The 20854-nt window shown below is 46.7% G+C and overlaps 1 protein-coding gene across 2 annotated transcripts in view; it reads right to left on the reverse strand.

The window, feature by feature from the left end:
• The window catches only part of LOC120046194 (unconventional myosin-Id-like), a 111298-nt gene that overhangs the window by 12718 nt on the left and 77726 nt on the right, over positions 1 to 20854 (reverse strand). For both annotated transcript variants that reach the window (XM_038991222.1, XM_038991223.1), the window contains exon 21: positions 14467 to 14621. In XM_038991222.1, coding sequence (XP_038847150.1) covers positions 14467 to 14621 — 155 coding nt within the window. The remainder of the gene's footprint in view (positions 1 to 14466; positions 14622 to 20854) is intronic.

Consider the following 20854-nt stretch of genomic DNA (forward strand, 5'->3'; position numbering starts at 1 on the left):
ACAAGGTAAACATCTGTCGTTCTGCCCCTGAACAAGGCAGTTAGCCCACTAGGCCGTCATTGTTCTTAACTGACTTGCCTAGTTAAATAAAAATACATTTAAAAATGTGTCGTGACAGTGGAGGTTCAGCTGGTCCTGAAGGACACGTGTATTGTGCCGCCGTTCGTTACAACCTTCGCTGACAATACGGTTTTATTTCATCTGCTTCAGAGTACATGATATGAAATATGAATGCATTATAAGAGCCCAATAATTGAACAGGAGGGACTACCAATACGACTTCATCAACAGTTGCATTGGATCCACCACGACATGAATCGTCTCATCATGCGTACTGATGGGACTGATAACGTCAGTGTGAACAGAACATGTTCAGCCGTGACAGTGGAGACAGGTTTAACGCATGGCAAAGTGAGACCAGCTCTACTCCCATAAGGGTAGAGTCACCATTATTATCATCAAGGGTGGTACAGAGTATTCATCCGTACTCCTAGACAGATAACACAGATGACACACGCATCCCCTCTTCTGCTGTCATCGGTGTTGACGTCCTCTCTTTATTCCTCATCTTTATTTAACTAGGTAAGTCAGTGAAGAACAAATTGTTATTTACAATGACGGCCTACGAAACCCTAATGACGCTGGGCCAATTGTGCGCCGCCCTATGGGACTCCCAATCACGGCCGGTTGTGATACAGCCTGGAATCGAACCAGGGTCTGTAGTGACGCCTCTAGCACTGAGATGCAGGGCCTTAGACCGCTGGCCATACGGGAACCCCCTTTAAACGATCAGCAGGGTCAATGACGGTGATACGTCCCGGAAGTGGACAAAGCAACACTCTACACGGACAGCTGGGTATTCACACTGATGGAGCCACAATGGCTTCACAACAGGAGTCTCCGTCCATCTTAAACAATCACGCCTGGCTCTTCAAATTCTCCAGTTTCTCTTCTCTCCGTTCGGTTCAATAGGCCTAGCATGACACTGATCAATGAACCAGAATCCCTCGTCTCTCTCTCGTCTTCTCAAGCACCCAGTATAATCACATGGGTGGCTGGACCACTGAAGGACCATCAGGGAAATCAATATATCGATGAGGATGAGCCAAGCGGAGGGAAAGAAAAGCAAGAGGAGTGTCTTCAATGAGTTTCTTCATTACAGATGGAGCGACCGCTCCCTTTTAAAAGAGACTTGGCACTCACTTTGTCACCCCAGCCAAAATCAATAGATCAACGAAGACGCCATTCATTCCAGCTTATTGATGCTTCACGGGTCCGAGTGACATGGGGGAAGGGGACGAGGTTGCATTTGGATCCGAGATAGAGTTGATCAGGCCCAAGCTGGAGGTGACCGGGGGTAAAGACGAATGGGAAGAAGCGAGGGATGAGAATGATCAGGAGAAAGAGTGGAGGGTAAAGGTCAAGCGGGGGCTACATCTCGGTATACTGTACAAGGATCGGGAGGCTTGCAGCAAGATGGTAGAGTACGTGGGTGTCTCTGTGTGAGCGTAGGTGGAAAGGCTGGAGGTATGGAGGGGAGGCCAGGGACCTTTCACCCCAGTCAAGGGAGGGGATGTCTGGGGCCGCAGCACCACTCTATGAGCATGGTAGAGGCCTGTTGACCTGCACCTCACTGCGTCTCTTACTGGTTGGTTGGTTGGCGGGCAGGCAGACAGCACTGCAGTGGTGCAGGGACCCACGCAGAGGGAAACTAGGTCAGATCCCATCTCTCTCAGACACACACACACACTCAGTCTACACCCCTCCCCTTCAATCACTCCACCAACCAACCGACCCCCCAGGCTGATATAAAATATAAAACAGAGCAGGACTCTCTACTGTCCAGCAAAAACAGTGTGTGTGTGGTGGCTGTAGCCACATGTAAGTGTGTTATGATGACACACACACACACACACCCATCCATTTATGCAGGAGGTAGCTAAAACACAATTTTAAAGTATGTTTTTGGAAAGCAAATGAGTTTAAACGGATGTCTATCATTGGTGCTCTGCACAGTTTTACATGACAGGAATACCATCCAATCCATCATCTGGATAATGTATAAGGATGGAGACAGATCCATTCATGGCTAAAAAAAGATGAGCTTTAAAAAAATGAAAATACTCTCCCTCCCTCTAGCCCCCTGTTTCTCCCTCTCCCCCTCTCTTTGTCCTTCCTACAGCTTCTGTTGACCTCTCTGACACTGTTTTTCTGCCTCTCTCCATCCTTTTCCTCTCTCCTTCTCTGTCTGTCTCCCCCCCCCCCCCCCCCCCCCCCTCTGTCTCCCTCTCCAGAGGAGATGAGTTAGTTCTCAGCCAGCAGGGTTATTATTGGACTAAATATCAGACAAACATGGATCAGCTGGTCGCTATGGCAACTGCATCTGCAACACTGCACAGGGAGGGAGGGAGGGAGGGAGGGAGGGAGGGAGGGAGGGAGGGAGGGAGAGTAAGAGGGATGGAGGAAAAAAACGGGAGGAAAGCTGACAAACAAGGGGGGGGGGGCAGGAGAGGGAGGGGGGAAAGTGGGAGGGAGTGAAGGAGGGATAAAGGAGAGGGAGTGGAGGGGAGCATGACTTCCTTAAGTCTGAAATGCTCCACTCAGCATAAAGGCTGACCTTGATGGTGTAGGGAGACAAAATCACCAGTTAGCAGCACACTGCCTCTGTCTGTCTTAGTGTCTTTAAACGTGATGATGATGTTGCCATCTCAAATTACACAGGAAAGTGCAGCACGGCACATTTGTTCACGCCGAGCAGCACTTCTTCAAGGTTTGAATATTCATCACGCTTCCGTTGTACTGACACTGCAATAACACAAACTTAACGGATCGTCATTCTCCGGAAAGGACAACAGATGCCCACTTCTCTGCTCGGGGAGGAGAGCAGAGGGGATTCGCCAGAGCAATCAGCGGCCTCAGACTTCTGCTACCTGGCTGACAACAAGCAACAGATCTGTTACAGTCTCTTATATCTCCTTCTCTCTCTCCTATGGCTCATCTTTTCTCTCTCTCTCATGAGTCAGCAGTATGAAGCCCATAGCCTCTGTATTGATCTGATGTAGCTTTTCGGTTATGTTCTGACCTGGGGCTGAACTGAGGGCTTGATCTGATCATGTAACTACGCTGCCCTGTCAAATCTGGGCCAACCTCAATCTGTGACACACATAACAAGGGAATGACGAAAGAAGAGAACTTGAATGAAACGAAACAACAAAATGATAGAAAGACTAAGCAAACAGTTAAGTCCAATAACTGGTGTCACACAGACATGAACAGTATTACAGTGCAGAGTGTCTCATATCGTTAGTCTGTCGAGCGCCCTCTCTTCCTGTCTTTCCCTAGTGCTCTTAAGCGAGTGATGCTTTCCTTCTTATTACCGGGTTAGGCTGGGCCCAGAATAACACCATTCATCTCCACAGTGGGAGAACACAGGAAAGAATTCCTGGAGAGAGAGAGAGAGAGAGAGAGAGAGAGAGAGAGAGAGAGAGAGAGAGAGAGAGAGAGAGAGAGAGAGAGAGAGAGAGAGAGAGAGAGAGAGAGAGAGAGAGAGAGGAAACAAAGAGAGCGAGAGAGAAGAAAGAGAGGGAAGAAAGAGAGCGAGAGAGAAGAAAGAGAGGGAAGAAAGAGAGCGAGAGTGAAGAGAGAGAAGAAAGAGAGAGGAAAGAGAGAGAGGAAAGAGAGAGGAAAGAGAGAGAGGAAAGAGAGAGAGGAAAGAGAGAGAGGAAAGAGAGAGAGGAAAGAGAGGAAATAGAGAGAGAGGGAAGAAAGAGAGCGAGAGAGAGAGAGAGAGAGAGAGAGAGAGAGAGAGAGAGAGAGAGAGAGAGAGAGAGAGAGAGAGAGAGAGAGAGAGAGAGAGAGAGAGGAAACAAAGAGAGCGAGAGAGAAGAAAGAGAGGGAAGAAAGAGAGCGAGAGAGAAGAAAGAGAGGGAAGAAAGAGAGCGAGAGTGAAGAGAGAGAAGAAAGAGAGAGGAAAGAGAGAGAGGAAAGAGAGAGGAAAGAGAGAGAGGAAAGAGAGAGAGGAAAGAGAGAGAGGAAAGAGAGAGAGGAAAGAGAGGAAATAGAGAGAGAGGGAAGAAAGAGAGCGAGAGAGGAGAGAAAATAAAGAGGGCGAGAGAGAAGAGAGAGAGGAAAGAGAGAGAGAGAAGAAAGAGAGAGGAAATAGAGAGAAAGGGAAGAAAGAGAGAGAGAGAGTTGGGAGGAAAGAGTGATAGAGAAGAGAGAAAGGGAAAAAAGAGAGGGCGAGAAGAGAGAGTGTGGAGGAAGAGACAGCGACAGAGACACACACTCATCCATCGATTGCCTTCACAAGGATCTCTCCCTCCATCCCACGTGCCAATACTTTCTGGACTTACAGTAGTCACTGAAACAGCAAGACAACCTGCCACAGAACGCTCTTTTCTCAGAACCCAGTAGTTCAAATACAGCGCTACACAACGGAGAAACAAAGCTACATCTAGGGACTGAGACAACCGCGACAGGGTCATCTCTGTCAGGGACTTACACATCTCACAGTGGAACTTTCTCATTGGATCGGGTTCCACTGGAGCACAATGTATAGTTTAGAAACCATAACAAAGGGAAGTGTCACTATATGGAAAAGTAGGGAAGTAGGTCCGAGTCCGAATCAGACGGACATAGAGTAGAAAAACATAGCTAGACGTTTGAATTTGGACTTGAAGACAGAGCTTGTGCATTGCTGGTATTTCGCCGAGTTAGCTTCTTTATAATTCCTGAAAGAAATTAATAATTAACAAGGAGGCTATTTTTAGGACAGGTGTGAACTGGTGATCGGGTAAGCTGAATGTAATGCACATGTCATGTACACTGACTATACCAAACATTAGGAACACCTTCCCAATATTGAGTAGCAATACCATTTTGCCCTCAGAACAGCCTCAATTCGTCAGGACAAGGACTCTACAAGGTGTCGAAAGTGTTCCACAGGGATGCTGGCCCATTTTGACTCCAATGCTTCCCACAGTTGTGTCAAGTTGGCTGGATGAACTTTGGGTGGTGGACCATTCTTGATACACACGGGAAACTGTTGAGTGAGAAAAACCCAGCAGCGTTGCAGTTCTTGACACAAATCGGTGTGCCTGGCATCTACTACCATACCCCGGTCAAAGGCACTTAAATCTTTTGTCTTGCCCATTCACCCTCTGAATGGCACACGTACACAATACATGTCTATATCCTGCCTGTCTCATCGGATGGGGCCACAGTGTCTCCTGACCACTCCTGTCTCAGCCCCCAGTATTTATGCTGCAGTAGTTTATGTGTCGGGGGGCTAGGGTCAGTGTGTTATATCTGGAGTACTTCTCCTGTCTTATCCGGTGTCCTGTGTGAATTTAAGTATGCTCTCTCTAATTCTCTCTTTCTTTCTCTCTCTCGGAGGACCTGAGCGCTAGAACCATGCCTCAGGACTACCTGGCATGATGACTCCTTGCTGTCCCCAGTCCACCTGGCCGTGCTGCTGCTCCAGTTTCAACTGTTCTGCCTGCGGCTATGGAACCCTGACCTATTCACCGGACGTGCTACCTGTCCCAGACCTGCTGTTTTCAACTCTCTAGAGACAGCTGGAGCGGTAGAGATACTCTTAATGATCGGCTATGAAAAGCCAACTGACATTTACTCCTGAGGTGCTGCACCCTCGACAACTACTGTGATTATTATTATTTGACCCTGCTGGTCATTTATGAACATTTCAACATCTTGGCCATGTTCTGTTATAATCTCCACCCGGCACAGCCAGAAGAGGACTGGCCACGCCTCATAGCCTGGTTCCTCTCTAGGTTTCTTCCTAGGTTTAGGCCTTTCTAGGGAGTTTTTCCTAGCCACCGTGCTTCTACACCTGCATTGCTTGCTGTTTGGGGTTTTAGGCTGGGTTTCTGTACAGCACTTTGAGATATCAGCTGATGTAAGAAGGGCTATATAAATAAATTTGATTTGATTTGAATACATGTCTCAAATTATCTCAAGGCTTACAAATCCTTCTGTAACCTGTCTCCTCCCCTGATTGAAGTGGATTTAACAGGTGACATAAATAAGGGATCATAGCTTTCACCTGGATTCACCTGGTCAGTCTATGTCATGGAAGGAGCAGGTGTTCATAATGTTTTGGACACTCAGTGTGTATCAGGGTCATATACAGTCGACTGTAACGTACTGCATGTAGGGTGGATGATGTATAAGCAGTGGTCAGTCCTCCTCCTGGAAAGCTGCCGATGTGCCTTTGAGCAAGGCACTTAACCCGTAATTGCTCCTGTAAGTCGCTCTGGAAAGGAGCGTCTGCTGAACGACTCAAACGTAAATATATAAACGTACTAGGTATGCATGCAGGCTTTTGATCCGGCCCTGCAGTAACACACCTGATTCTACTAATGAGTTGTGTGTTGAGTGTTGTGTGTTGTGCTGCAGTGGGGTGCATGTCAATAGAACAGAGGTCTGGGCTAAATATAGGAGAGATAGCAGAGCAGAGCAGCTCATCACCTTAAATATTTAACTCTCCAACTCTTCTGAGTTGGAGGGAGAGGGGTAGGGAGGGAAGGAGGAGAAAGGAGAGGGAGGGATGGGGGAAAGGGAGGGGGCAGGAGAGATGGAGGGGGGGGTAATAGAATGACAGAGAGAGAGAGAGGAAGAGAAACCGAGAGAGAGCAAGAGAGAGGGAAGAGAGAGAGAAGAGAGAGGGAAGAGAGAGACAGACAGACAGAGACAGAGAGAGAGAGACAGAGAGACACAGAGAGAGACAGAGAGACAGAGAGACAGAGAGACACAGAGAGAGATAGAGAGATAGAGAGAGACAGAGAGACAGAGAGACACAGAGAGAGACAGAGAGACACAGAGAGAGACAGAGAGACACAGAGAGAGACAGAGAGACACAGAGAGAGACAGAGAGAGACAGAGAGAGAGGGAAGAGAGAGAGAGAGAAGAGAGAGAGAGAAAGAGAGAGAGAAAGAGAGAAGAGAGGAGAGAGAGAGAGAAAGAGAGAAGAGAGGAGAGAGAGAGACAGAGAGAAGGAGAGAGAGAGAGAGAGACAGAGAGACAGAGACAGATAGAGAGAGAGAGAGAGACAGAGAGAGACAGAGAGAGAGAGAGACAGAGAGACAGACAGAGAGACAGAGAGACAGACAGAGAGACAGACAGAGACAGAGAGCGAGACAGAGAGACAGAGAGCGAGACAGAGAGAGAGACAGAGAGAGAGACAGAGAGAGAGACAGAGACAGACAGACGGAGAAAGAGACAGACAGACAGACCGAGACAGACAGAGACAGAGACAAAAAGAGACACAGACAGACAGAGAGACAGAGACAGACACAGACAGACACAGACAGAGACAGACAGAGACAGACAGAGACAGACAGAGACAGAGACAGAGACAGACAGAGAGAGAGAGAAAGAGAGGGAAGACAGAGGGAGAGGGAAGACAGATGGAGAGGGAAGAGAAACATTGAGAGGAAAGAGCAACAGAGAGAGAGGAAGATAAACAGAGGAAGATAAACAGAGGAAGATAAACAGGGAGAGAGAGAGGAAGATAAACAGAGAGAGAGAGGAAGATAAAGAGAGAGAGAGGAAGATAAACAGAGAGAGAGAGGAAGATAAACAGAGAGAGAGAGAGGAAGATAAACAGAGAGAGAGGAAGATAAACAGGGAGAGAGAGAGGAAGATAAACAGAGAGAGAGAGAGGAAGATAAACAGGGAGAGAGAGAGGAAGATAAACAGAGAGAGAGGAAGATAAACAGGGAGACAGAGAGACACAAAGAAGAGGAATGAAAATAGGGGAACGACAAAAAAGGAAAAAGGGATGAGAAAGGAAAAGAGCGAGGGAGGAAGTGAGAGCATGGGGATATAATCCGTTTTCATGCAGAAGCGGCTGGACTATTTGTGAGTTTCTAGACAACTGTTGTGCGTCACAGCCGATAAGAGGGTTATGTTCTTATTCTCATGTGGAGCAGAATTTGCCGCGTCTGTTTTACTCTCAACAGATTTGGCCCCGATACATTCTGAGAGGGAGCCTATCTACTCGTAAAATATGACAGCTTTTACATTTCTTGAACAAACCCGTCAAGTCGCGAACTCAATCTGAAAAGTAGTCTTTTGAGGGGACAAATTCTGAACCCCCCCCCCAGTGAAATAAGCCCCCATATTGAAAGTTGGAACTCTCGTACACTAACTACACAGTGAAAGAACGAGTGTTATTTGGAGTGGGGCTTACACTTACTGTCACTATCACTCTGCACTACACATGCTGTACATTTGTGGAATTAAAAAGCCAGCCATTGACTCTGGGTCCCTGTGTGTGATGTAAGCTGCTATGACGCTCTGCTCAGTATTGTGTGGGCTGTGCACCACGCTGAAGGACAGATAAAGGTTACATCTACAGGGATGTGTAGGGCACATAACACACATTATACACACATTATACACACATTATACACCGAGTACATAAAGCGTTATGACCTGCTCTTTCCATCACATAGACTGACCAGGTGAATCCAGGTGAAAGATATTGTCCCTTATTGATGTGACTTGTTAAATCCACTTCAAATCAGTGTAGATAAAGGGGAGGAGACCGGTTAAAAATATGGCTTTTTAAGCCTTGAGACATAGATTGTGTACGTGTGCCATGCAGAAGGTGAATGAGCAAGACAAGAGATTTAAGTGCCTTTGAACGGGGTATGGTAGTAGGTGCCAGGCGTACCGGTTTGTGTCAAGAACTGCAACGCTGCTGGCTTTTTCACACTCAACAGTTTCCCGTGTGTATCAATAAATGGTTCACCACCCAAAGGACATCCAACTAACTTCACACAACTGTGGGAAGCGTTGGAGTCAACACGGGCCAGCATCCCTGTGGAATGCTTTCGACACCTTGTAGAGTCCATGCACCGACGAGTTGAGGCTGTTCTGAGGGCTAAAGGGGGGTTCAACTCAATATTAGGAAGGTGTTCCTAATGTTTGGTGTACTCAGTGTACATGGACACACACACTGAGATGTCTCGGCGTGGCCTTTTGTTCTGGCCACGTTTCATTGTGATAGATGGGCCTCTATAGGAAGCACATGGAGACTAATTAAGAGGAACCCAATGGCAGAGGGCTTTCTCTCTCTCGCACGCTGAGAGCGCGTATACAATGAGACATGATAGCATCGGAGCAGAGGCGTGTTCAGGCACATTCCCCCACAAAATTGACCCGTTTCAGACCAGAGCAAGGATATGATAAAGTGCCTTGGCTTAATTATAATGTAGGTATTCTACAGCTGGGTAAACATGACCAGCTGGCTGGTGTGTTTACGGACATATTCAATCAATCCTTATCCCAGTCTGCTGTTCCCACATGCTTCAAGAGGGCCACCATTGTTCCTGTTCCCAAGAAAGCTAAGGTAACTGAGCTAAACGACTACCGCCCCGTAGCACTCACTTCCGTCATCATGAAGTGCTTTGAGAGACTAGTCAAGGACCATATCACCTCCACCCTACCTGACACCCTAGGCCCACTCCAATTCGCTTACCGCCCCAACAGGTCCACAGACGACGCAATCGCAACCACACTGCACACTGCCCTAACCCATCTGGACAAGAGGAATAGCTATGTGAGAATGCTGTTCATCGACTACAGCTCAGCATTTAACACCATAGTACCCTCCAAACTCGTCATCAAGCTCGAGACCCTGGGTCTCGACCCCGCCCTGTGCAACTGGGTACTGGACTTCCTGACGGGCCGCCCCCAGGTGGTGAGGGTAGGTAACAACATCTCCACCCCGCTGATCCTCAACACTGGGCCCCCACAAGGATGCGTTCTGAGCCCTCTCCTGTGCTCCCTGTTCACCCACGACTGCGTGGCCATGCACGCCTCCAACTCAATCATCAAGTTTGCAGACGACACAACAGTAGTGGGCTTGATTACCAACAACGACGAGACAGCCTACAGGGAGAAGGTGAGGGCACTCGGAGTGTGGTGTCAGGAAAACAACCTCTCATTCAACGTCATCAAAACAAAGGAGATGATCATGGACTTCAGGAAACAGCAGAGGGAGCACCCCCTATCCACTTCGAAGGGACAGCAGTGGAGAGGGTAGTAAGTTTTAAGTTCCTCGGCGTACACATCACGGACAAACTGAATTGGTCAACCCACACAGACAGCGTTGTGAAGAAGGCGCGGCAGCGCCTCTTCAACCTCAGGAGGCTGAAGAAATTCGGCTTGTCACCAAAAGCACTCACAAACTTCTACAGATGCACAATCGAGAGCATCCTGTCGAGCTGTATCACTGCCTGGTACGGCAACTGCTCCGCCCACAACCGTAAGGCTCTCCAGAGGGTAGTGAGGTCTGCACAACGCATCACTGGGGGCAAACTACCTGCCCTCCAGGACACCTACACCACCCGATGTCACAGGAAGGCCATAAAGATCATCAAGGACAACAACCACCCGAGCCACTGCCTGTTCATCCCGATATCATCCAGAAGGCGAGGTCAGTACAGGTGCATCAAAGCAGGGACCGAGAGACTGAAAAACAGCTTCTATCTCAAGGCCATCAGGCTGTTAAACAGCCACCATTAACATCGAGTGGCTGCTTCCAACATACTGACTCAACTCCAGCTCACTTTAATAATGGAAATTGATGGAAATTGATCAAAAATGTATCACTAGCCACTTTAAACAATACCACTTAATATAATGTATATGTACAGTATATCACAAAAGTGAGTACACCCCTCACATTTTTGTAAATATTTGAGTATATCTTTTCATGTGACAACACTGAAGAAATGACACTTTGCTACAATGTAATGTAGTGAGTGTACAGCAGTGTAAATTTGCTGTCCCCTCAAAATAACTCACACAGCCATTAATGTCTAAACCGCTGGCAACAAAAGTGAGTACACCCCCAAGTGAAAATGTCCAAATTGGGCCCAATTAGCCATTTTCCCTCCCCGGTGTCATGTGACTCGTTAGTGTTACAAGGTCTCAGGTGTGAATGGGGAGCAGGTGTGTTAAATTTGGTGTCATCGCTCTCACACTCCCTCATACTGACTGGTCACTGGAAGTTCAACATGGCACTTCATGGCAAAGAACTCTGAGGATCTGAAGAAAATAATTGTTGCTCTACATAAAGATGGCCTGGGCTATAAGAAGATTGCCAAGACCCTGAAACTGAGCTGCAGCACGGTGGCCAAGACCAGCGGTTTCACTGGACAGGTTCCACTCAGAACAGGCCTCGCCATGGTCAACCAAAGAAGTTGAGTGCACGTGCTCAGCGTCATACCCAGAGGTTGTCTTTGGGAAATAGACGTATGAGTGCTGCCAGCATTGCTGCAGAGGTTGAAGGGGTGGGGGGTCAGCCTGTCAGTGCTCAGACCATACGCCGTACACTGCATCAAATTGGTCTGCATGGCCGTCGTCCCAAAAGGAAGCCTCTTCTGAAGATGATGCACAAGAAAGCCCGCAAACAGTTTGCTGAAGACAAGCAGACTAAGGACATGGATTACTGGAACCATGTCCTGTGGTCTGATGAGACCAAGATAAACTTATTTGGTTCAGATGGTGTCAAGCGTGTGTGGCGGCAACCAGGTGAGGAGTACAAAGACAAGTGTGTCTTGCCTACAGTCAAGCATGGTGGTGGGAGTGTCATGGTCTGGGGCTGCATAAGTGCTGCCGGCACTGGGGAGCTACAGTTCATTGAGGGAATGCCAACATGTACTGTGACATACTGAAGCAGAGCATGATCCCCTCCCTTCGGAGACTGGGCCGCAGGGCAGTATTCCAACATGATAATGACCCCAAACACACCTCCAAGACGACCACTGCCTTGCTAAAGAAGCTGAGGGTAAAGGTGATGGACTGGCCAAGCATGTCTCCAGACCTAAACCCTATTGAGCATCTGTGGGGCATCCTCAAACGGAAGGTGGAGGAGTGCAAGGTCTCTAACATCCACCAGCTCCGTGATGTCGTCATGGAGGAGTGGAAGAGGACTCCAGTGGCAACCTGTGAAGCTCTGGTGAACTCCATGCCCAAGAGGGTTAAGGCAGTGCTGGAAAATGATGGTGGCCACACAAAATATTGACACTTTGGGCCCAATTTGGAGATTTTCACTTAGGGGTGTACTCACTTTTGTTGCCAGCGGTTTAGACATTAATGGCTGTGTGTTGAGTTCTTTTGAGGGGACAGCAAATTTACACTGTTATACAAGCTGTACACTCACTACTTTACATTGTAGCAAAGTGTCATTTCTTCAGTGTTGTCACATGAAAAGATATACTCAAATATTTACAAAAATGTGAGGGGTGTACTCACTTTTGTGATATACTGTATATACTGTACTCTATATCATCTACTGCATCTTGCCATCTTTATGTAATACATGTATCACTAGCCACTTTAAACTATGCACTTTTATGTTTACATACCCTACATTGCTCATCTCATATGTATATACTGTCATCGATACCATCTACTGCATCTTGCCTATGCCGTTCTGTACCATCACTCATTCATATATCTTTATGTACATATTCGTTATCCCTTTACACTTGTGTGTATAAGGTAGTAGTTGTGGAATTGTTACGTTAGATTACTCGTTGGTTATTACTGCATTGTCGGAACTAGAAGCACAAGCATTTCGCTACACTCGCATTAACATCTGCTAACCATGTGTATGTGACAAATAAAATTTGATTTGATTTGATTTGACATGCTGCAATCATCTATCATACAAGCCCCAACTTAAAAATAACATGACATTAACATGACAGGTATAATGAAGAATAATTAACATTAACGTCTAAAAGGCTGGATTTCGTTGACATTCTCAAGGCTCGGTTGGTTCAGATCAAATGGTCAGAAGACCGGAGAGTGAAGGACAGTGCCTGACGCGCACCACACATCATCCACCTTGAATCTGAGCAAAGGTAGTCAGCATTTTAAAACTATTTAAAGATACACTTGTTTAAAACCTGGATATTTGATGTCCTTTTATGAAGCAAGTCTTACCTTGTTTCAAAGTAGCCTAGTCAAAATACGACCAAATGTTGAGGGAATTACTTAAACACTTAATATGTCATTGAAACCAGCATTTTTCATGTAAGATTGGTTTTCAAATCAACTTTAGTTAATTGCGCAGCAGCAAAAGGCATAATCCTAGTCATATTAGTAACCCGCGCTAGTTGATGCATCTTTAGATCTCCTCTCTTCATTTGTAACGGATATTTGAATCTCTGTCACATGAAACCGCTCGTGCGTGTGGTGCGCTTTTGAGAGCGGTGTTTTGACGCTAAGCATTTTGGAACATTAGCGCGTAGCCTACAGCCATGTGCACATCGTTGATCTTATAATATGAAGACATACAACTTCATCAACATTTTAAGATAAACGGTCTGACCTGTTGCATCTACCTCATTGCTTTTTTTTTTCTTTATGTTCAGCGGTATGAATTTTGGATCTGTCGTCCCAGAACTTTTGAACCGTAGACATATTTTTAATCATCCAACGGACAACGGGGCACCTTTAATTACCAGCCCTGGAGGGAACTATTTTATAAAAGACATAAATTGCATTTGGTTATAATTGTAATCTTGTAATATTTGATAGGCTACCTAGGGTGGCCAACCATCCTCCAGGAGAGCCTTAAAGGGGCAGTGTTGTATTTTGAGACAGCCTTGAATATGCAAAGAAGCCAACAGGCAGAGTGTAACTTACATTTTTGTCTGATTCTCTGTGGTAAAAAAAAGATAGTAATTCATTTTATTTTGTAAAGGGGTTCCTTGCTTCATACAACGAGACAACCATTTTTGGGGGAGGGACAAGTGATAAGTGACTTGAGCTTTTGGACAAGTAAAACAAAATCTGCCCTCCTTGTCCAAAGGACAAGTGTCGAGACAAGTTCAATGTCAAGCTCTGGTATATAATAGATGTACAGTACCATATCAGGTGGGACAGTAGAGCAGTTCAAATCTGCTGCGTGTGCAGTTTTTCCAGGGGTGAACGAAGGGACAGTGAGTAAGTAACACAGTAGGTGGGGGGAGACAGCTGGCCTGGACCATAATCTCCTTTACTGTCTGCACATCTGAGAGAATGCACCATACAGAAGGTACTGGACTTTGCTTACAGGAGAGCACAGGAGGCTGCTGCAGGGAGGACGGCACATATTAACGGCTGGAACGGAGCGAATGGAAAGGCATCAGACACATGGAAACCAAGTATTTGATTTAGTTCCACCGATTCCGCTCCAGCCATTACCACGAGCCCGTCCTCCCCAATTAAGGTGCCACCAACCTCCTACGGAGGACAGGTTCTGTATAGCTGTACTGGTTCTATGGCTCCCTGCAGACACACGTCACAAACATACGCAGACAGACAGAAAGACGAGTAGAAAGACAGACAGACTCACCCACTGACCGACCGACCACCTGACCGACCGACCAACAGACAGAAAGGCAGACACATGCATGGCACACATAAACACCCACTGGTTACCTTTTGAAGTGGCTGAGCAGGGTGCCCACCAGCTCTCCAATGCGGCTGTCCCCGGCAGGCATCATGCCCTTTAGACAAACCACCAGGTCCCGGCTGTCCTTAGTGTGGAACACCACCAATTGATCCTTACCAGGGGACACACTGATCCCAGTCACCTGGTAGGACAGAGAGAGAGGACACACACGTAAGTACGCAGACACACACACCAGGGAAGTTTGAGTAAGCGCAGCTCAATGGACACAGCAATACACTAGCGGTTCTCAGACTGAATCCAAATTACAATCCATCACTCTTCATTTGCTTGGTAAGGAAAGGGACCAGGGGTTATTCTGACATGGTCCTACACAGACTGCAATAGAAAGGTAAAACACCAAGGTTCTGTGTGTAACGTCTGGCTGCTTCAAGGGTTATTGTTCCTGGTGTGATTTTATATTTAACGGAACATAACATCTCTAAGGAACATAATGAAGATAATGAAAAGTAGACGGTATATTGTGCATTTGTTTGCTCTGGAATGAATCATCTTTTGTTTTGTTGATGGATTTTTGCTGAGTGGATTATACTGTTAAATAACTATGAACTGAACAGAGCAGAACTGTGATTGTAAAAAAAAAAAAATATGAAAAAGTGTTTGCTCAAGGAGGCTGAGAAGAATGTGGCCAAATATCTTCTTCAAGATAGAAATGTTTTCAGTTATTGATCTTGATCCCACAGGACTAATCAATGACTTCTGATCGAGGCTCGTTGAACCAGCCAGTGTGGTCAGATGCCAGTATTCTGCAGGTGTGTAGTTGGGCTTTACTGAGCTCTGCAAAACCCCACCAAATGTGTTAGACCGAGCCCTAACCTCTATTTAATAGCATCACAGGTAAACACCGCTTAAAGGTCAGGGCCATGCCTAAACATCATGGTGTGTCTAATTACCTCTCTCTCAGACACCCTCGTTCTCTGTCTCTGTCTCTTCCCCCCCTATCTTTTTCTCTCTCCCACAGGTCAATACAGCTCAGAGGTTAGGGTCTAATGGTCATAGCTTATAGTTTCTTTCTTTCTTTCCCACCATCTCTTTCTATCCCTCCCTACCTCTCTTTTTCTATCCCTTCCCACTCCTTCCCCCTGTCTCTGTGAGTCCAGGCCCCATTAAGCACAGCGTAGAGTAGACTATGGAAACAGTCTTACACATTACCCCCTTAGTCCAGCATCATACTGGGACAAAATAATAATTATTCCATCTTCATCAGATGAAGGAAATGTGACAGCTCCACCATGGCACCACGCGTCAAGGGGTAAACAACCAATAGCTAGCTGCTTCACCAATAGCTAGCTGCTGCACCAATAGCTAGCCAATATAACTGAAAGTGAAATGAGCCCAGGGGTTAGAAACGATTTCAACAGGTATACTCCCAACACCATATGCTCGTGTTCGTGACAGCATATTTAAATGAACAAGTTAATTGATTGGAACGAGCCTCATTTCTTTTTAATGAGTTGGGATAATGAAACAGTCAGATTGGCGTTTTCGATTCGGCTTCTTTCATTGAAATCAAATCAAATTTTATTAATCACATGAGCCGAATACAACAGGTGTAGACCTTACAGTGAAATGCTTACTTACAAGCCCCTAACCATCAATGTGGTTTAAAAAATACGAAAAAGAAATAAAAGGAACAAGTAATTAAAATAACAATAGCGAGACTATATACAGGGGGTACCGGTACAGTGTCAATGTGCAGGTGCACCAGTTTGTCAAGGTAATTGAGGTAATATGTACATGTAGGTAGAGTTATTCAAATTACTATGCATAGATAACAGAGTAGCAGAGGCATAAAAGAGGGGGGGACGGGGGGGGACAATGCAAATAGTCTGGGTAGCCATTTGATTATATGTTCAGGAGTCTTATGGCTTGGGGGTAGAAGCTGTTTAGAAGCCTCATGGACCTAGACTTGGCGCTCCGGTACATGGTAGCAGAGAGAACAGTCTATGACTAGGGTGGCTGGAGTCTGACAATTTTTAGGGCCTTCCTCTGACACCGCCTGGTATAGAGGTCCTGGATGGTAGGAAGCTTGGCCCCAGTGATGTACTGGGCCGTACGCAACCAGTCAGGATGCTCTCGATGGTGCAGCTGTAAAACCTTTTGAGGACCTGAGGACCCATGATACATTTTTTCAGTCTCCTGAGGAGGTTTTGTCTTGCCCTCTTCACGACTGTCTTGGTTGGCTTGGACCATGTTAGTTTGTTGGTGATGGGGACACCAAGGAACTTGAAGCTCTCAGCCTGCTCCACTACAGCCCCGTCGATGAGAATAGGGGCGTGCTCAGTCCTCCTTTTCCTGTAGTCCACAATCATCTCCTTTGTCTTGATCACGTTGAGGGAGAGGTTGTTGTCCTGGCATCACACGGCCAGGTCTCTGACCTCCTCCCTATAGGCTGTCTTGTCGTTGTTGGTGATTAGGCTGTTGTGTCATCGGGCAAACGTAATGATGGTGTTGGAGTCGTGACTGGCGGTGCAGTCATGAGTGAACCGGGAGTACAGGAGGGGACTTGAGCACGCACCCCTGAGGGGCACCTGTGTTGAGGATCAGCGTGGCGGATGTGTTGTTACCTACCCTTACCACCTGGGGGCGGCCCGTCAGGAAGTCCAGTATCCAGTTGCAGAGGGAGGTGTTTAGTCCCAGGGTCCTTAGCTTATTGTTGAGCTTGGAGGGCACTATGGTGTTGAACGCTGAGCTGTAGTCAATGAATAGCATTCTCACATAGGTGTTCCTTTTGTCCAGGTGGGAAAGGGCAGTGTGGAGTGCAATAGAGATCGCATCATCTGTGGATCTGTTAGGGCGGTATGCAAATTGGAGTGGGTCTCGGGTTCCTGGGATAATGGTGTTGATGTGAGACATGACCAGCCTTTCAAATCACTTCATGGCTACAGACATGAGTGCTATGGGTCGGTAGTCATTTAGGCAGGTTACCTTAGTGTTCTTGGGCACAACATGCTTAAAACATGCTGGTATTACAGACTCGGACAATGAGAGGTTGAAAATGTCAGTGAAGACACTTGCCAGTTGGTCAGCGCATAAGATCCGGGTTAGAGTCCCGCTCCTTGAAAGCGGCAGCTCTAGCCTTTAGCTCAGTGCGGATGTTGCCTGTAATCCATGGCTTCTGGTTGTAGTATGTACAGTACGGTCACTGTGCATCGACATCATCGACTGATGTGGTGTACTCCTGAATGTCATCGGAAGAATCCCGTAACATATTCCAGTCTCTGTTAGCAAAACAGTCCTGACCACTTTTTTATTGACCGAGTCACTGGTGCTTCCTGCTTTAATTTTTGCTTGTAAGCAGGAATCAGGAGGATAGAATTATGGTCAGATTTACCAAATGGAGGGCGAGGGAGAGCTTTGTACGCGTCTCTGTGTGTGGAGTAAAGATGGTCTAGAGTTTTTTTCCCCTCTGGTTGCACATTTGACATGCTGATAGAAATTTTGTAAAACGGATTTAAGTTTCCCTGCATTAAAGTCCCCGGGCGCCTCTTCTGGATGAGCATTTTTCCTGTTTGCTTATGGCGGAATACAGCTCATTGAGTGCGGTCTTAGTGCCAGCATCGGTCTGTGGTGGTATGTAGACAGCTACGAAAAATACCGGTGAAAACTCTAGGTAGATAGTGTGGTCTACAGCTTATCATGAGACCCTCTACCTTTGATTTTGTAAATGTCGTGCAGGTTGGTAGCAGGTAGCCTAGTGGTTAGACTGTTGGGCCAGTAACCGAAAGGTTGCTGGATCGATTCCCCGAGCTGACAAGGTAAAAGTCTGCCGTTCTGCCCGAGCAAGGCAGTTAACCCACTGTTCCCCGGGCTCCGAAGAAGTGGATGTTGATTAAGGAAGCCCCCCTCTCTGATTCAGAGGGGTTGGGTTAAATGCGGAAAACACATTTCAGTTGAATGCATTCAGATGTACAACTGACTAGAAAAAAAGCAGGTCCGGGACAAGGTAGCACGTCTGGTGAACAGGTCAGGGTTCCATAGCCGCAGGCAGAACAGTTGAATCTGGAGCAGCAGCACAACCAGGTGGACTGGGGACAGCAAGGAGTCATCAGCCCAGGTAGTCCTGAGGCATGATCCCTTATTGATGTCACTGGTAAATCCACTTCAATCAGGGTGAATGGGCAAGACAAAAGATTTAAGTGCCTTTGACCGGGGTATGGTAGTAGGTGACAGAACTGCAATGCTGCTGGGTTTTTCACGCCTAACATTTTGGTCCACCACCCAAAGTTCATCCAGCCAACATGACACAACTGTGGGAAGCATTGGAGTCAACATGGGCCAGCATCCCTGTGGAACGCTTTCGACACCTTGTAGAGTCCATGCCCCAAAGAATTGATGCTGTTCTGAGGCCAAAAGGGGAGGGTGCAACTCAATATTATCAAGGTGTTCTTAATGTTTTGTACACTCAGTGTATATTGATAAGATCATCTTTGAAAACTAACAACCACCAAAATAAAAACTTGACAGTCAGTGAGAAGAAAAAATGCACAAAATGTTATGGCATGAGGAAACCATTGATTTTGTTAGAATGTTGGAGTCACTCAATGTTGGAGATAACCTAAAAACACGCATAAGCCATGGCAAAATGTGTCAAATTGCAGGAAATTAGTTTAAAACAGCAACATTTTGTCTATGTGACCAAGAGGTCGGAGACCACTCCCCCCCCACCCATGCTAACTTTGTCACCGCTGATGAAAAAAATCCTAGGGGGAAACACTGGTGAAACAATACATGTTTGGAGAGATGGAAAGATAGAGTGAAAGAGAATGAGAGGAAAGACAAATAACCTCTATTGGAAAGCGGAGCACATGTAGCAGCCAGGCGATTTGTGCACATGCCTGAACAACACCAGACATCAGCTGATCTGCCCTACTGCACGGTCGCCATGACAACCCCATCTCCTGGGAAGTTGGCATGACAACGGCGGAGGGAGAGAGCAACGGCCGGAGAGGGAGAGGGAGGAAGATGGCAGGAAGCAAAGGGAATGTGTCGGGAAAAAGAGGGATGGAGGGAGGTAGAGAGGGACGTACAACGGATATTTGTTTTATTTTTACTTGTTTTTTTTTGTTTTTTTTACAAGGACACAACAGTTAACACACTAACGATCGCTGTATGCACCACAAGGTGGTGGTTAATTGACCTATAAATCGGAGGTAGACAGCCATGACTCCTCAGTAGCATGGACGTATGGGGAGCTATCCATCTCCTAGTGGATGCGTCTCAAGTCGCACCCTATTCCCCACATAGCGGACTACTTTCGTCCAGAGCCCTATGGACTACAGGGAATAGGTTGCCATTTGGGATGCACAAATTGCCTCTGGTTCCTGGGGCAGGAAATAAACACAAGGGCAGCCAAGGTTTAGCGTGGCAGCAACCCAGCTAGCTCGCTAATCTTACAGGCCTTTCCCCTCCATCTGACCTTCAAGTAATCGACGGTTTCTCGTCATGCATCGCTGGCTCCCCTAGCAACCATACGTCTCCATCCCAATCTACTCTCTCACCTTGACCAGCTCTCTAGCTCCTATAGATGACATTCAGAATAATGGAGTATTTCGTCATACGTATGTGCGTGTGTGCGTGTGTGGGGGGGGTGCGACCGTTTGGTTTTTGCGACCGCACTTGAAGAAACTTTCCAGTTTGACTGACCTTCATGTCTTAAAGTAATGATTGACTGTCATTTCTCTTTGCTTATTTGAGCTGTTCTTGCCATAATATGGACTTGTTCTTTTACCAAATCTTCTGTATGCCACCCATACCTTGTCACAACACAACTGATTGGCTCAAACGCAGACTGGTACTGTACTGTAGCTGTACACAATGTTCTATACTGTAAGTATTGTGGGTACCGTCATTTTCTACCTCTCCGAGTAGTCTTCTTATGTCTCCCAGTCTGTTCCATTTAACAATACTGAAGCTTCAGCCCGAGTGTCCAGCACACACACTTTCTCTCTCCAGGCTCTCGTGCGCGTGTGTGTGTGTGTGTGTGTGTAAACAATAGCCGATAGCCCTTCAGCCAACCCCATTCTCCTCCTAGCCCTGCTTTTCCATTTCCATTACAGATGCAGCGAATGGACCGGGGTGTCCATCCTAGAATTCTTTCCTGACAGTTTTTCCAGATTGAACACCATGGTTCCTTGTCATAGTTGCTATCGTTCGCCTCAGCTCATTTCTCACTCCTTACAACAGCACAGGGAGGGAATATCTGGTCAGACGGATTACCTTTTCACCTTTCTACCTCCCTCCATCTCTCTCACCCCCCCCCACACACACTGTTAGTATCTGCCTGTACTGTAATACCAGAGATTATACTTTGCCGCGCACTTTGACTCGTACGTGGAACGAGGACAGAGGTTTAAA

The sequence above is a fragment of the Salvelinus namaycush genome, chromosome 4 (genome assembly GCF_016432855.1).
Source record: "Salvelinus namaycush isolate Seneca chromosome 4, SaNama_1.0, whole genome shotgun sequence".
Classification (NCBI taxonomy): Eukaryota; Metazoa; Chordata; class Actinopteri; order Salmoniformes; family Salmonidae; genus Salvelinus; species Salvelinus namaycush.